Here is an 18,625-nt window from a genome sequence, read left to right as displayed (position 1 = left end):
CTCCTCCTCCCGTTTTTTCTTTTCTGTCTCTTCTCCACAGTTTATATATACCGTCTCCCAAATGAACATCAATATCTTCTCTTAATTTAGTCTCTACAAAGCACATGACATCAGGTTCATGTTCTCTCAAGAAATCGTTAATTTCAAGACTTGCCGATATTAAACCATCAACATTAGTATACTATATCACTTTCAAAATATTTTTGATGTTTTTTATACCCTCTTGTCACGTTCTCTCCATCGGTACCACTTCCTCAAAATCTGATCTTTCAAAGCCATCCCCCTTAGTTTCCTTCACTTCTATTTTCTCACATACCACTTCCTTACTTTCATATCCATCACTCTCAAAAAAAAAAAGTATTACATTCTTCCTGTCCTCTTATCATTTTTTTCCTTTACTTGTTCCTTCAATGATTTTAGAACTTCTCTTTCTTCTTCATTCAAGTCTTTTCTTATTATAATATTTTCCATCCCTCCCTCTTTGCTTAATTTCCAGGTCACTTTAAGTATATCATCTACTACACTTTCTGCTGACAACTTGACTCTTATTGGTCTCGTTTCCCCTTTCTTATAAGGCCCTATCCTCCTTACTTCCTCAATTTCTTTTACCCACTTGTCTCCTTCAGGATCAATCTTGCTTACTATTCTTCTCACCAGGTTCGTGTCTCTCTCGAGTCTCACGGATCTAACCTTTTCCTCCTCCTCCCTGTTCCCAAATATTATCACGCATCTGTTCCTTTCTACAGTTTCTCTCCCTATTTTCTCTTTTTTCTTCAGTATTTTCACTACATTTTCTTCCATTTTTTTCTTGTTCATTTCCCTTTCTTCCTGGATGATTTCTCTTAAGCTGACCACTTCTTTCTGTTCTTCTTCTACGTGTGCCCATTTTGCCTTATGCTCTTCTAATACACTACTCACCTTCTTGATTTTATTAGTACTCTCTTCTAGTTTCCTCCTCAATTCGACATTTTCACGCTTCAAATTTCTAATCTCCTCATTCGCCGTCTCATTGGACTGGATCAGACTCTGTATAGTAGTCTCCGTATTTTCAGACACATCCTTTATCACTAGATTCTCTACTTTCTTTTCAAGTTCACTAATCCTCATAATCAATGTTTTAACCAGATCCATGACATTGGTATTTCTATCAAATCCTGGAAATTCGAGTCCCTCAAAGTTTACATTTTCGGCCATGTTTGATGTTGGTTAAAGTAACAAAACAGCTGTTACAGAAAAAATACTACAAACATTCATGTATACTCTAGCCAATAAATCTTTACATTTTTGGTAGTCTATTAACTTACATTATTTTAAATTTAAAACAAGACCTTAGGAGACAGGACAGACAAAATTCCTGAACACTACTTAAGGTTCGCAGCGAGCTGGGACGTCTGCTCGCTCTGGCTGTTCGCTTGTGTGTGTGTGTGTGTGTGTGTGTGTGTGTGTGTGTGTGTGTGTGTGTGTGTGTGTGTGTGTGTGTGTCTGTGTGAGTGTGTGTGTGTCTGTGTTTGTGTGTGCAGATCCCATTTATCTCTCTCTCTCTCTCTCTCTCTTGTGTGTGTGTGTGTGTGTGTGTGTTTATGTGTGCAGATCCCGTTTCTCTCTCTCTCTCTCTCTCTCTCTCTCTCTCTCTCGTGTGTGTGTGTGTGTGTGTGTGTGTGTGTGTGTGTGTGTGTGTGTGTGTGTTTATGTGTGCAGATCCCGTTTCTCTCTCTCTCTCTCTCTCTCTCGTGTGTGTGTGTGTGTGTGTGTGTTTATGTGTGCAGATCCCGTTTACCTCTCTCTCTCGTGTGTGTGTGTGTGTGTGTGTGTGTGTGTGTGTGTGTGTGTGTGTGTGTTTATGTGTGCAGATCCCGTTTACCTCTCTCTCTCTCGTGTGTGTGTGTGTGTGTGTGTGTGTGTGTGTGTGTGTTTATGTGTACAGATCCCGTTTACCTCTCTCTCTCGTGTGTGTGTGTGTGTGTGTGTGTGTGTGTGTGTGTGTGTGTGTGTGTGTGTGTAGCTCCCCTACCGCCTGGTGCGGGGTTGGTGGCATCACGGGAGGAAAATTAGTGCGCACTTCATGGTGTCCACACACGCGCGTGCGTATTCTGACTGTATATGGGTCAGTGCATGGGTGGTATCAAAAGTTGCCACCTGCCCCTATTTCCCATACAAAATTCAGCCACCTATTCCGCGTGGCGCAGTTATGGTAAGCCTTTGAAAATTGCACTCATTTAAGGCCTGTCGCTTTTGACTCTCATAAGTCCCAAATGAGGCCTATCGCTCTCAACAGGTTAACAGAAAGTGATGAAAATGGCACAATAAGGAAGAAACACGCAATGTACCAAAAAGAGACTTGAAATGGACTTCGAAGTAAGGGGTTCTGAAGTCAGAAAGGTGGAGAGTTTGTGTATGTGATGGCAACTATCATCCACTCAATTAGGTGCTGCCTGCTTCTTCCTTCACTTTTATCATTACTTTTCTGTGTCTGTCCTCTTCTCTTCATATCTGTCCCATTCTTCCTCTCACTTTTTATTACACTTCTTTTCTTTTCGGGTGGCTTTACACTGAGTAACCAGCCTAACGGTTGCCTGTAAGCCATGAAACCATTTACAACACTGGGTGGTAACCATATAACTGACCCATGTGTGTTCTCTACACGTCAACAAGTGGGTTGGCTGAGGGTTAGCTCCCCTTCCTGTAAAACAACTAACTCAAAGACAAATGGCCACCCCTTATGGGATTATGCCATCTGGTTATAAATAGATAGATAGACCATCTGGGATTAACTCCTTGAGTAGGGTCCCATCTCTGAATCCCTCTAAGCCATCAGGAACCACAGACACTGCATTGTCAGTGTCTGCAGAATCCAGCTCAGGTGTGCAATAGCAATATTTCTAGGCCAAAAAATGTGTGATAATGGCAGAAGTGCAGAGTTTCATCTTTCTCTGATAACAAAAACTGCTATAACTAAGTGCACCATAGCCAAGGGATCACTGTACAGGTCACTCGTTTCGTTTCGTTTTCGTTTCGTTTTTAAAGGCTCCAACATGCTTGCATGTGTCGGCCTTGGTCACCTAATGGCGGCTCTCCACGCTGCACGATCCATTGCAGCCCCCCCGCTCAGTCCCCCAACCCCAAGGCCACACTCAATGACCCCGCCCCACGTCTCCCCCGGTCTACCCCTCACAACCCCACCCCCAACATTAACACCTCTCACCCCCCCCACCCAATTATCATCCCCCCACCCCCTCCACACGCCCAAACCACCCCAATCTACCTCTCCCCACCACAACACCAACACACTCCAGCCCCATCCCACCCCTCAACCCCCCCACCGCAAACCCAGCCCCCCCAGGCCCCGGACGCAGGGACGCACTGCACATCCATCCAATCATTGCCACCCCCGCACGCCCGAGCCGGCAAATACCCCCCTCCTCCACCGCCCAGGCCACACTGCAACACAGCACTACACTCCCAACACATGCTGCATACAAAGACCCCCCAGCACGCAGGGAGAACCCTCCCAATGTCAGGAGAGGCAAGAGCTCCCCAAACCCCCCCCAACCACCCCCCACCCCAGCCACAGAGCCAGCTCCAGCCCCACCTCCAGCACACAACACGTCTCCCAAACAACAAAACCCCTCCACACACTCAAGAGACTCACCAGCAAGCCCAATCCCCCCACGCCCGACAATCTCCACCTGCTCACCCCGGTACGCCGCACACACAAAACCAGCACCATCCTGCAGTCCACCCCCGATACCACCACATCTCCCATGCACCCATCCATCACATACACCGCACAAGACGGAACCACTTCCCACGCCCCCGTGGCAAACTGCACACGGCCACTCCCCCTCGTCCCCGACAGCACCGCCACCAACCCTAAACACCACCACCCCTGTTCCATCTGCACCCACCCCTAAACCCCCCTGCCCCACACCACCCCCCACCCCCCACCCCCTGCAATCAACACCAAATCACCAGCACATTTTCACGCTTTCTTTTTCACCTTATTTCACTATTATAACTTAGTGTGCTTATCATTTACTGTGCTAAACGCTTATTATTTTATAAACGTTTTATTATTCTTAAACTATGAAAATAACACATGAACAGACAGTTATTTATTATCTACGCTCTTTACAGAAGAAGTAATTTATCCACTTATTTTTAAATCTTTTTTTTTTCTTAATAAATATTTAAAAATGATTCACAGTCATCCCTTAACATCCGCATTTTTAACATACAAGGTTTTAAATATCCGCGGGTGGATATAACAAATGGTTTTAAATATCCACAGGTGGATACAGTACCGGGGCCAGTCACTAAAGCATTTTATCTCGCTGAACTCTGCTGACACTGCTCACTGCAAATGTTACATTATCCCAGACACAGTTCATGGCTGTTTTAGTGATGGCATTATCCAGTGAATCAAATATACAGCAATACTCTTCCTTTTGGCCACTTCATTTATTAATGTCATTAATCCATCAGGGGAAATGTTACGATGGGCTGGGAGTATTTCTTTTCTTTCATGTACCCTCAATGAGCTGGTCTAAACCAGTTTGCTGTCCTCCGCCCCCCCCCTCTCTCTCGTACCCCTCGATGAGCTGATGAGCTGGTCTAAATCGGTTTGTTGCCCTCCTCCTCCCCTCTCTCTCTCTCTCTCTCAAATAATACAAAGCAATACACACCTAAATTGCACTACCTGAGTGGCTGAAAGTGTTATTTTATATTATATTGCGAATTACTGTGATAAAATACAAGTGATTTAGTGATATTTTTGCAATAATCAGAGAAATCATGATGCTATGCTCATTAGCTAATGAACATTTTTGTGGTTGCAAACTGTGCAGCAATGCTGTGAAATGACCCATGACATTATATCAATAAGCTTTATACTGTAAAAGTAAGTGGTAATAAAAGTCATTCATGAAGTCTGATAAAGTGATGAGGTAACATGGCTGTAACCCTATTTTGTATGGAAAAAAACTTGTGGTTTGGTGGAAATTTCTACCTCCCTGGGCTATCCTGCATCAGACAGTCAAAACACACCTTGTGTTCTCTCAAATCGTCCACCGTGCTTGGAATGCCTACAGAGATGCAGTTTGTTGCAAATGACAGTAGAAAGGCTGACACTGTCTGACAAAATTTTTAGCTCTCAAGATACTGTAAGTGGGTTAAAACGCAAGTTGAAAACGCATGATATTTTTCCTATTTCTCTGCAATGAACACAGTCAGTATGTTGTCATCACAGCTGCTGCAAAAAAAGGGTTAAGGGGGGTCCAGGGGTGTTTTTCAGGGGGGCAGCAGATATCCGCGGATTTTTACCATACACGGGTGTCTCTGTTACCTAACCCACGTGAATGTTAAGGGAGCATTGTACATATCTATCTATCTATCTATCTACTGCCAGACACCTCAATCCCGTTTGGGGTGGCCACAAACAAATCGCCTCCAAGTCGCCCTGTCCCCCACCATTTCACTGCCCTGCTCCCAACTCACACCCCCCTCTCTCATATACCTCTCCACCCCATCCCTCCATCTCATCCTCGGCCTCCCCCTCCCTCTTCCTCCCTCCACCTCACTCACATACACTCTCTTCATCAGTCTTTCACCCTCCATCCTCTCCACATGTCATTGTTGTAAATACAGTATATACAGGTTACTGTTGTATATAATGTATACACAGTACATTACCTGTCACTGCCGCACATTTTACTTTACATCACTTTTGTGAACTACACGTCACTGTCACTCGCTTCTTACATGTCATCTGCTACCTACACATTGCTTGCGCACAAAATTTTCTCATGTCGTTATCATATACTATTTACAAATACCTATCTATCCATCCATCTACTGCCAGATGCCACAATCACTTATACATTATTTACACTGTGGGAACTAAAAACACCCTGGAAAGGCACCACACGAGAGGGAGTGTAGGGAGGATGGCAAGGGATCATACAACAAGAGGGTTGGGAGGGTGGCAAAGCATCAGACGAGAGGAGGGCAGGAAGAGTGGCATGGCAACATATGAGAGGAAAGTAGGGAAGGTGGCAAGGCACCATACAAGAGGAGAGTAAGAAGGATGACATGACATCGAACAAGAGGAGGGTAGGGAGGGTGGCAAAGCATCGTACGAGAGGAGGGTACCAAGGGTGGCAAGGCATTTTATAAGAGGAAGGTAGGGAGGGTGGCAAGGCATCGTACAAGAGGATGGGAGCCAGAGTGGTGCCATGTTCTCCACATGGTTACTGTCTCGTGACCCAGTGGGACTAGAACTCCTCAGTCATTACGTGATACCTCATGATCCGATGGGACTGGAACCCCTCCATCACCTGATACCTTGTGATCCGAAGGATGAGGGTTAAGGCTGCTGTGTATACCTTCTGGCCACATGCATGGGATACACTTCCTGTTCCAAACAAGCTATGGGAGGTGACTGAGACAATTGGTCCATTGGCCAATTCAGCCATGCCCTGTCACCGGGAAGTTAGTGACCCTCCTATGGATGTCATACACGCTTGCCACATTGCCATCTCCTGGAGGGAAAACTCCCACCTTACTGTGATGAGTGTTTGGTCCCACTGACTGTGCAGTAGCTCTTACATGGGTTACACAATCTAGGGGATGTTTGCTGTTGATACATCTCCAGGTTTAGTGCAGAAGGTTACTCCCTCCTTACTGTGAAGACTGTCTGGTACCAATGACTGCAGCAGCTCTTACATGAGAGACACAATCTAGGAGATGTTTGCTGTCGATACCTATCCAGGTTTAGGGTGGGAGATGGGTCTTACCTTCTCTCTTTGGTCCTTGGAGAGGAGGCATGTATGACCGAAAGAGACACTTTCCTGTTTGTTGAGGAAGCAGGCTTCTTCAATCAGCTTCAGATTCTATGCAATGTTTTAACTGTTGTTGTTTTATGCATGGTTTTATGGTATGTCCTTGATGTAGCATATATATTTTAATGTTATGTGACTGTTTCTGTGTTATTTATTGTCATTTATTTACATATATATATATATATATATATATATATATATATATATATATATATATATATATATATATATACAGATATGTATGCTGTATTATAGCTATTCATGTTCTGTTTTTACTCCTGCTGTATGGCACCAATGTTTGCCACAATCTTTTCAATGTAATAAAACAGTTTGCATGCAATGATCTCACTGAGGAGAAGTACCAGTTATAGATTAATGGCAAAGAAAAAAAAATTAGTTTCTGATAATTCTGTGGGAGTTGTGAGCATGAAGCAGATGAATTCCTGGGTATGGCCAAGGCAAATATACAGGCTAAAATGACTGGTAAGATTGTGACATATATGACTGGTGCACCTGAAAATGTAAGGCAGGGTGTATCTGCAAGGCTGAAGGCACACACACAAAAAAAAGGTGGCTCCTGAGGCACTGTCTGCAACAGGTGTGTGCGTGTTAAAGATACGGGTCTGGGCAAAGATGGGTGCTTACACTATAACCAATGGATGCATTGTGGCCAATATGGATAAGGCTGTTGCTGGAGTGCTAGACAACAGCTGAAGTCCATTTCAGGCAACAGCAGCAAAGAGATAAAATCAGTACCATTGCAGTCAGACAACCCACCACGAAGGAACAGGAGGAAGCAATGGTGTCCATAAATTCATGTTTAATTCAGACTCAGACTTCACAGTGACTGAAATGAAGAAAATCTTACCAGAGATAGGATGACCACAGATGTTCCTATCATACCATCTGAGGACAAAATTGTCTCAGAGATAGTTTAGTCACAGTCTGGACCCCCGACATATGTACCCATGCAAAAGATTTATCGCATCACCAAGAAACGGAGGCAGGGATTGGGAGGAAAACTTGTAGTACACCAGTGAACTTTTTTGGATGTCTCAGCCAATTTTGAAGTTACAAGATAGACACCAATAGGGAAATCGCAAAAAAATCCTCAATTATTTTCATTTCATAGACAACCCGTAATTCCCAATAGTTTTTCTGTAAATCAAGAAAACAATTTTTTTATAAGGCAGATTAGCATAACTGCCGGCTGTGAAAGAAGTATAGGTCTAAGGCTGCATGAATAGCGCAGCAGTATTTTATAACAACTGCTGATAGCAACCATGTTTTGCCTTTTCAAAACAAATAATACCTACTGTTTGGCTTTTTTTTTTTTGGAAATTTTTGACTGAATCTGAGTCAAACTAATTTGATACCCTGATCGACGAAAGAAACTCTGAATTTCTTATTTCTGATTCAAACTGGAGTGCACTGAGAGATTTGGTGAAAGTAATTTTTGTAAGTGAGCAAAAAGCAGTCATTATTAACCTGCTAGGTCACAAGCCCTAGACCTAAAATTAATACAAGAGGAGTATTGGTTTTAGGAAGTGTGAGGGAATATTTTTGGTGTAATCTTTTTAGTATATTCAGGTCAGGAAATCAGAGCAAGATGATGAGCCACGAGATAATATTCAGCACTGCCTGACTTGCTTGCTCGCTCACTCGAACACGTTCCACACTTTCAGTGCGGATGCCTATTACGTGTTAGTACAGTAGAATCTCTCTCATTCGGACTATATGGGGGGATGGGTTGTCCGAATTAGCAGACTGTCCGGACCATCAGGGTAATCTCCAGTTCATACCAAACTCTATCTACATATGGTATGTTTGTTAATTCTTAACATATGTGGCATATGTCAACCCTACGTAACTGCAAAAGATGAAAGGATACCGGTGCTAAAATAACAAAACTAATCATGTATGATAGTTTTGTATTGCATAATTTACAGGTATGGCCATGACAAGAAACTAGCCTACCATTTTAAATTATAGTAAGTGACTAAGGCCCGTGTAGGCAAAAAAATTAATTAATTAATTAACTAATATTTGGAATAAAAATAAAACTTATGTAGGCAAAAAATACATTCTCATCTTTGGCATACTGATAACACCCATATGGGCAAGAAGCTAATGTTTGATGCACAAGTAAAGCACATTTAAGTACAAAAAATAACCTACAGTAATCACTAAACACTGCAGAATATTCTGACCCATTTTTTTGTAAGCAAACTCCTCCCTTTGACACCTTTGTTCATTACAGAAGCTACACTTGCAGTAAGGGGTTTGGAAAGGAGGATTAGTTTTTGAAATACAGCATAAAAATATAAATGGTTGGTGAACTAGTTGATGGAATGAATGCTAGCGTGTGTTTAAACAGGCGCCCATGTTGCGACCTAGCGTGATCAGAGACTAAACGAATGACGATCGCTTTCCGCGCCGATACTGAAAATGATTTTAGAATTACTTTCAACATATTTTTGGAGCTTATTATTTTTAAATTTTGTCCGGATTAACAGAAATCCGGATTAAAGGGGTCCGGACCAAAGAGGTTCTACTGTAATTACAATACTGGTGAACTAATGAATAAGGGTCATGAGCTATCCCTTCAGTGTGGACGCCTATTATGTGTTAATAATTACAATATTGCTGAACTCTTGAATAAAGGTTATGAGCTATCCCTTATCTTTACTAAGGTACTATCACTCCAAAAAGTATCCTTAATCACATGACCACAGGACTCCACAAGCAGTAGAGGGATTCGAGCAGTGTCAGTATTCCATATTTCCTCATCTGTTGTGTTAAAATGACTCATGTCACTTTAGTAGGGATACTTTTTTGAGTGATAGTACAAAAGATTATAACAAGTCTGCAGTAATGAAACTGTGACCTGAAATAAAAATTATGCTGAGAACTAGCAGAGACATGTATATGTTGAACTGAAAAGAAGCAAAACTTCTGTAGGTAGGCTCTGTACTTCCTCAATGCTACCACTGTCAGAAATTTGAACACATTGCTCTAGGTGTCCCCCGCAGAGATTTCTTTCATTGATCTGTTTCTCTCTGCAGGTAACCATGAGTCCAGATAACAATTTCATGCAAGGCTTCAACTTGCTATGCAAATTCTTCTACTCACTGTACCACCTGAGTCGGTTACTAATTTTGCATCTCATAAAAACTATCCATCCCATAATGATAATCCAGCATATAGCTGGTACTCTCTTTGAATCTATGGGGAGGATCCACTTTATATTCCCTCTTCCTGAAATAAAATGGACCAGATTGATGAGAATCTGAGCAAACTGAACCTGGATGTCCTCTGTCTAACAGATACATGGTTGTATAAATCAGACAAAAGTATCATTTGTTGTGCTCTCCCTAAGATTAAAATGCTCTTGGTCTAGCCAAATCCCAATCTGACAAACTCTTAATGAGAGGTATTGTACTGGGTGAAAAGCAATATGATCTTTGTTGAAGAGAACTTTGTTGCATGAGGGAGCTATTCTGTATTTCAGGAAACCACAGGGATGTGACAAGGCCAAGGGCAATTTCCTCTCCCATGTATGCTGTGAATCAAAAGCACCTTACCCTGGTGCTACCAAGAAGGATGTAAGTCTGGTAGTTTCATGACTAATTTCAAAGTTAAAAAATGAGAAACTGATGAGAATTAGTGATTCATCCAAACTACAAAACGTTTTGTGGGAATGGCCAGTCATCAGGGTCATCCAGACTCTCCAGGAGGCATTGTTGTGCTTCAAGGCTCGAGTGTGAGGGTAAGGGAGCTTTAGAGTCTACACCAAGTGACTGCCACAGATGCTTTGATCCCCTTTTTTAATCTAAGATGAGTCATGGCTTAACCTCTACTACCAAATTAATAATGAGAGACAGCATGATGGTACTTTCTTGGGCTTTGATCACCAACAACCTTAACTCCTTCAGTCTGGTGATATATTTTATGATGTATTTTATGTTTTGTTCTTGCTATGTTCTGATAATTTTATTAAGTTTAGGAAAGGCTTTTCAAATTTAGTGGGTTAGAGACAACCTCCAACAACCTCCTCAGTACAAGAGATGGTTCCATGTGAATAAAATCATGTGGGAGTAAAAGGAATATACAGTACTGTAGAGGGGCAGTGCTGGGTTTAAGGACCTAAAATGGGAAAAGACATGCAGCATCAAAAATATACCTACAGGCATAGTTACCTGAAATTTTAAAAAATACAATTTATTCAGAGACAAAATCATGCTAACCTTCCTTAAAAATTAACCACATACAAGCACACATGCATGCAGCAAAGAAATATTTTTCCTTACTATACCTCTTTTCTGATCATGACATCATTCTTGTAATTTGAGTTGTTAGCATAGCGTAGTTTACCTGAAATACAATAAAATACCAGTATGAATACATAGTATTTTGTACTCATGTACAGATGTACTGTACTACACAAATGACCAATTAATCTTTCATTTCAGATGCTAATAATATTCCTTAGGTCAGTAATGAATCTGACAACAGCCAGAACAAGATATCCTAAGTAGGTCACATAACTGTGAAAAGTCTGAGAAAACTTTCACTTTCAGTCATACAGTAATCATTTCATTCAGCTATTAAAATCACCATGCACAAGCCATGACAAAACACTTGGAGTGTAATGACCTTGGGGGCAAGGATCTACTGATACATTATATTGCAGTGATGATGACAACAATGATGATGATGATGATATTACCGTAACTCTGCATCAATTCACTGTAGGGCAGATGGCCTCTCCCATCAGTCTCTATACTAGCCTATTAGCTGTTAACCTGTTCACTTCACTCCTAGCAGATCTCCAAATCTCATCTTACCATTGTATCATGTTCTCTGTCTGTCTCTTCTTCTCGCACCAATAATGAGCTGCCACTCAATTACCCTGGCTGTTCATCTGGTCTTTGTTTTACAAAGGGTGTTACATTCCTACATACAGTATGCTTTCTGAGTGTTGTTACTATATCTAATTCTGTTATTACTACTGTATATCCTCTAATTCTGTTTAAAAAATCCAGCATGATCCTTTTCATTCCTCTCTGAGCACTCCAAGTTTACATTTCAGTAATTCAGTTAATCCCCACGATTCTGATCCGAACAGAGAGGAAACACTGACTATGTAACCATCATTTCTGACATAATCAGCAACTGCTCACCCTTCATGTTGATGTAGCTGCTTAGTTTAATAAAAACCCTCAATCCCATTACTATTCTTCCCTTGATTTTGCTGTTATGAAATGGAACTGTCTGAAATGTCTGCCCCAGCTATGCAGTATGGGACAAAACACTTTATAGTTCTTCATCTCCAATTTGTACAGGAAGGGACTGAACATGGGGTTATGAGAGGGGTTACAACTGGTTAAAACTCATGGGGTGGAGATGGTAATTAATGAAGGATGGAGTGTCCTTAATGTGAAGCATGTAGATGATGGTGTGTTGCTTGCTAATAATGAAATGCAACTTTACAGAACTGTGCAAAGTTCTGTGCCTATAGGAACTGCTTTGAAACTGCAGATCTAAGTAAAGTGGTGACTGTTGAAAGAGAAGGTAACTCTAAGCACAATGTGCTGACAAACAGAGAAAGACTTAAACTGGTGAGCAATTTTAAGTACCTTGGTGTGATAATCAGAGATAAATGTGCAAGGAAAGCTGAAAATAGTGGCACAGGAAAGGAAGGTGGCCAGTGCTATGAAAGTCTTTATACTATTGAGAGGTCTGAGTGTGAGGGCTGCAAGAGGACTGCATGATGATGTTTTAGTGCCCAAAATATGGCCTAGATGTGAAACTCTGGTATGGAACGAGAAAGTCATGGGAGAAAGCAGTGGAAATGGGATTACTAAGAAAGTATGAGGATTGTGCAGCATGTTGAGTGGATAAGAAACAATATGACTCATGAAAGACGTGGAGTACGGAAATGTGTCAACAACACAGTAGAAGAGTGCTTAGATTGTATGGTCATATGAAAAGAACATATACTATGAATGACTGTGAAGGTGGGAGGAGGTGTGGAAAGCCAAGAAGGTAAATGGACATGGTTAATAGTATTCTTCAACCCTGCTTATACTGATGCTCTCCTCTCATCCCAATGGCTGATGACTGGGCTAAAGGTAAGAATGGTGGCCATCACTGAATCCGTTACATTGGGACTCCCTGGCCTCCAATATCGATTCATTTCATTTCTAAAGGCTCCAATATGCCTCCATGCATTGGTCTTGGTCACCTAATGGCAGCTCTCTATGCTGCTCGATCTATGGCAGCCTCTCTATTAGTCCCTTATCCCTGAGATCACACTCTCTGACCTCGTCCCAGACCTTTTTTTGGTCTGCCTCTCACAACCCTACCCCCAACATTAACATCTCCCACTTTCTGCACCCAGCTGTCATACCCAATCCTTCCCACACTATTTCAAATGGAAAATGGGTTAAAGTTACTATACTTCAAGCTGTAGCCACACCAAAACGAAGAAAGTTACAGGGGTGTTCTTGGTGTCTATTGTGACTGAAAGAACGTACTAAAGTTTTCAGTTATAGTCTTCTTTTTTAACTGTACTCTTTGCATTAACAGGAGGGAAAGCTTTTTGAGAGAACTCCTTGCAATAAAGGGAAAACTAGTTAAGATGAGCAAAAAAGCATGAATCAGCACAGTTTAGTGGTACTTTGACAGTTGACGGGTTTACTTAATATGACTGGGTTTAAGAAGCATATCAAGCTGGAGAAAAATACCAAAATGTATAGCCTATGTGTAGATGGTTAGGTATGTGGTGGAGTCTGGATTCTATCAAACTATCTACTGCAAACACCTTAATCCAGGAAGGGGTGGCCAAATACAAATTGCTTTCACGTCATTCTGTCCTCTGCCACAAGACTGCTCTCTCTCTAATGAACACCCTCCTAACTCATGTATCTCTCCACCCCATCCCTTCATTTTATTCTTGATATCCCCCTTCCCCTCTCTCCTCAACCTCATTCACATATCTCCCAGTCAACCACATGGCTAAACCATCTCAAGAGGACCTGGAGAGGTGGTGTCTTCGTCGTGGGTCTACCCCCCTGAGGCTGTCGAAGAGAAGAGGAGGACAGCATGGGGGCCAAACCACCACAAACCCCCCCGGCTCCTCACGGGGCTCGAGCACCTGGGAGTGGCTTCGGTCACCCGGGCAAGTACCACATCTCCCAACACAACACACACTACAACACCGTTTTTTTCTACACCGAGAAATGACTCCCCGGCTGTCATTCTCGACGACTTCTTCTAGCCAGGGACATTGAGAGCAATCCAGGACCCACCAAGAAATACATATGTCCAACATGCTCAAAACCTATCATGTCGAGCCGAAAGACAAAGGGTTCAGTTCAGTGCAATTCCTGCAAGAACTGGACCAATTACACCTGCACAACACTTGCATCCAAAAAACATTACACAAACACCTGGACCTGCTCCTTCCCCCCACCCATCAACCCCTCTTCCAATCCTACTCCTACTTCCTTCACACCTCCACAGCCAAACCCACCGACTCTTCCTGCACCATCCAGTCCCCCAACTCCTCCCATTCCAACCCATCCTAATCCACCTCAACTCTTACCTCCATCACAATCTCCTCCTATCCCTTCCCCTCCACCCACACCACCTCCCCCCCGTGCTGCAGCAGCCAACACACATCGCACACACAACATAAACATCCTTCAGTTAAACATAGATGGCATAAACACCAAAATACATGAACTCACACAATTCATCAAACAACAGAATATACACATTGCCATCTTACAAGAAACAAAACTACCCGGTACACAGAGCACAGAAAACACCGACATTTCATAACTTCACCACCATTCGACAAGACCGGACCGACGGCGGTGGCGGTGGACTCATCACCCTGGTACACAAATCCATCAACTTTGCAGATACCAGTGCACACACGAAGTCACTTCTTCCCCCACATGACACCACAACAGAAATACAATAAATTAAAATATGCACTGGTAACAAATCACACATAACAATCACTAACACATACATTCCCCCCCAGTCGTCCCCCACAGTACCACACAATTACTCTCCACAGATACACCACATCACTAACATACCCAACATCATCCTGGGTGGTGATTTCAATGCCAAGTTGTCGGCCTGGCATGTCAACAACCCTGAGACAGACAGAGGGCTGGTACTACAATCCCAGACAGATCATCTCTTCATACTAAACAGTCTAGACCAACATACCCATATCCCACACCAAGCCCTCTTCCTCCCATCATCTATAGACATCACCTTCTGCTCCCCAAACCTCACCCCCACTACATCATGGAGAGTGGTCAAAACCCTAGGTTCTGATCACCTCCCAATCATCATCACTACCAAAACCAGAATCACCCCAGCTGGCCACAAACACACATACACTAATTATAAGAGCCAACTGGGAGGCCTTTGTAACTGAAACAGAACAACATTTCGAAACACCAAACAGTGCACCCATCACAAACATCAACACCGCTGTGAACACTTTCAATAAAGTCATACAAAATGCAGACAAAGGACACATCCCTAGAGGCAACAGAAAGAAACACAACCCCAACTTCACACCAGAAATTCAAGGCCTCATCAGGCAACGGGACACACTGCGACACTCCCCAACACCCCATACACAAGACACCATACAACAAATACAAGAACTCAACACTCAGATAAACAATAAAATATCAGAACAGCAAACACTAAACTGGAAAAATTACCTCCCAACACCTGACCACAAAACAAACATCAGTAACTCTACAAAACACTAAACAGCATCACACTTTCCAACAGCAACACCACACAATCACACGCTGCCATCAAAACAACAGACACCATACCCTCAACTGCGAATGCGTCTCGTAGGTCTGTACCACCCAATCATAGGCCTACTTTAGGTCATGTGATGGTATTCTGCCAATGAATTTGAACCAGTTTTTGATTCCTTGTGGATGGAAAAATTCAAATCCTTCTCGATATGGCCTCTGAAGAAGAAAGATGCGCTGTATGTCCCAGGTGTGATATTGATTATTTATGGTGATAAAGCGTTTTCACTAGGAGCCTGAGGAGACTAATGAGTTTCTTAGAAGACGTGGTGTATTACCTTCGGAAGTTTATTGCCCAGACTGTCAGGAACCGTGTAAATTTTGAAAAGACAGACATCAGTGGTACTGTCGTTGGTACAAAAAGTACGCAGAAACCAAGAAACGGGTACCGGTACAGTGTAGTTTTTGTTTCTGACTACAAAGGAACTTTTTTGGACAACACACACCTTCCTGCTTGGCAAATTATATTGCTCATAAACCACTGGATTCAAAAGTTCTGGAACCACGACGTTATTATCACGTGTTTGAAAGACGACCCTCGTCCTGGATAAGCACTCCCCAAGGATAGGTTAGGTAGGTTGGGTTAGGTTTAGTGTGTTTGGTGAGGTTACGTTACGTATTCCCCTAGGATAGGTTAGGTATGTTGGGTTAGGTTTGGCTAGGTTTAGTGTGTTTGGTGAGGTTACGTTACATCTGTTTGGTTTGGTTTCGTCTGTTCCATTACGTTAACTGGTGGTGCAGTATATTTTTCTGGTGGTTTTTGATGTGATTTGTTTTTTTACTTCAATTTTTCAGAAAATGCTCGATTTCACCTACTTGTCTAATCAAAGTTCATGATTGGAAAAGAGGGGAAATGAGGCATTTCTGACAAAAATGAAGGTCGGAAACATTCAAATCGCATAAAAAATTACCAGAAAAATATATTGCACTACCTGGGTGGTGTATTGACAACTAGTAAAATTTACCGTTTTTATCATAATGTTCCTTAAGCCGTACCTATGATTGTCTCTCTTAATGTACTCAAAGGTGGTTTTCATTTCCCAGCTTACCAACTGGTTGCTAGGCTAGGTTACATTAGATCAGATGTTACAGTTAAGCTAGGTTTGGTTAGGCTAAGTTAAACACGTAGGTTAGGACAGTCCCTTCCACCATTACCCTGCAAATCAAAGGAGTTGACACAGCAAAACACAGCTAAAAACATTGGAGAAACAGATATTGCAAGAAATGTTTATTTACTACAGCACAAATAATAAGAAAAAGATAAGAGACTATTGGGAAGAACTGACTTTGTAAGGTGCTTCTGCTTCAAATATGGCATACCTTTAACCTGATTATGACAGACTATACATTTACCAAAACCACGGGTGTCCTAGCCTACTTCGTTTGTACAGATCAAAGATACAGCTAATTGTCATATTTGTTACCTCAATCCACCGTCACCGAGCTCTATAGTGATCTACCGTATTGTTTCCCAATCCACGAAACACTGAGACAATTAGCAATTTATTCACCAGATGCCAGAACTCAAGCGAATACACTTACCGTCTGGTCTGAACTCGAATTCTAAGAATTCGTGGCCAAATTTTCCTTTGTGACCTACATAATAACGAATGTAAAAATCTCCCGTCATTTTGAAGTTTCACCTCGAAAGAGTGCGGCGTCCAGTTCTCAGACTCTCACTTGCATGTCATATCTCAGACAAAAACAATCGTATTTATTGAACACACAATGAACATTTCCTGTTCAGAAGAGCAGGGTATTATATTTATAGACTGAAAGAGGTAGAAAAAAAAAATAGTGTAACTGACTATTGGTTTCAATATATAAAACAGTACGTAGTGCAAGATTTGAAGATGGCATTCTATGCATTTGTGTGTGTGTGTGTGGTACATTTGGTGGTTTGTAATTAATAACAAAACCGCTTAAATCTAGCTGTGCTTTATGAACAGATTTTTCTGCAAATAGTGTTAAGCATGTCTGTATAATGTTTTACATTTATCGTTTCTTTTGTTATGACATCCGCGAGAACGGCGGCAAAGCTAAATCCTGCGTCAAGGACCGTAAAGAAAAATAAAACACCCGGGAAAAGTTATAAACTGTACTTCAGTTACATAAGTAAAACGCAGCATAGTGTCCCCTGGAGCACTCAGCCTCCCCCACAAAGACTACAGCATAGTGCCCCCATGAACTCCCGGACACCACCACAAGGAGCCCACGGAGGAGCAGCAGCAGCACGCCGGGATTCAGTGCGACAACGGTCTAAGTCAACCCGGGCCGCGCGCTCCAATGACCCGGAGCCCGCCCGCCGTCGCCATAGCAGGAATACTGCACTATCTTCCGGGCGAGCTTTCACCAACCAGCTGGAGCTGCCTATCCAGCTTCTGCCAGCAATCCAAAGGAGACGGCCTGTAGTCACTCCTGCCTTCCACAGGAGACGGCCTGTAGCCGCTCTGAAGGTGTCTTCCTCTTTGAGACGGCCTGTAGCTGCTTGCCCCTCGCTAAAGAAACGGCCAGTAGCCGTCCTGAGGGTAATAAGGAGATGGCCTGTAGCCGCTCCCGCCTTTGCCAAGAGATGGCCTGTAGCAGCTCTGAAGGTGTTCTTCCAGAGATGGCCTGTAGCCGCTCTGAAGGTGTTCTTCCGGAGATGGCCAGTAGCCGCTCTGAAGGTGTTCTTCCGGAGACAGCCTGTAGCCGCTCCCACCTTTGTCAGACGGCCTGCAGCCGCTCCAAAGGCATTCCCCCAGAGATGGCCTGTAGCCGCTCACTCCTTGCTAAGGAGATGGCCTGTAGCCGCTCTGAGTTTAATGAGGAGACACCCTGTAGCCACTCCCACCTTTACCAGAAGGCCTGTAGCCACTCTGAAGGTGCTCCCCTTGAGACGGCCTGTAGCCGCTCCAAACCCCTCCTGAAGGAGATGGCCTGCAG

General features: G+C 42.8%; 1 protein-coding gene across 1 annotated transcript in view; it reads right to left on the bottom strand.

Moving 5' to 3' along the window:
- mago (mago, exon junction complex subunit) overlaps positions 1 to 17,505 on the bottom strand; it is a 50,966-nt gene extending 33,461 nt beyond the window's left edge. The window contains exons 1-2 of the mRNA XM_080267156.1: positions 17,243 to 17,505; positions 11,152 to 11,210 (exon numbers count right to left, since the gene is read on the bottom strand). Coding sequence (XP_080123282.1) covers positions 11,152 to 11,210; positions 17,243 to 17,330 — 147 coding nt within the window. The 5' untranslated portion in view covers positions 17,331 to 17,505. The remainder of the gene's footprint in view (positions 1 to 11,151; positions 11,211 to 17,242) is intronic.
- Between the last annotated feature and the right edge of the window lie 1,120 nt (positions 17,506 to 18,625).

Source organism: Coenobita brevimanus, chromosome 23 (assembly GCF_032717465.1).
Source record: "Coenobita brevimanus isolate Jiangsu-jjx chromosome 23, ASM3271746v2, whole genome shotgun sequence".
In the NCBI taxonomy this organism is placed as follows: Eukaryota; Metazoa; Arthropoda; class Malacostraca; order Decapoda; family Coenobitidae; genus Coenobita; species Coenobita brevimanus.
Note: the sequence above shows the minus strand (reverse complement) of the source record. Positions and strands in the feature narration are given on the sequence as shown.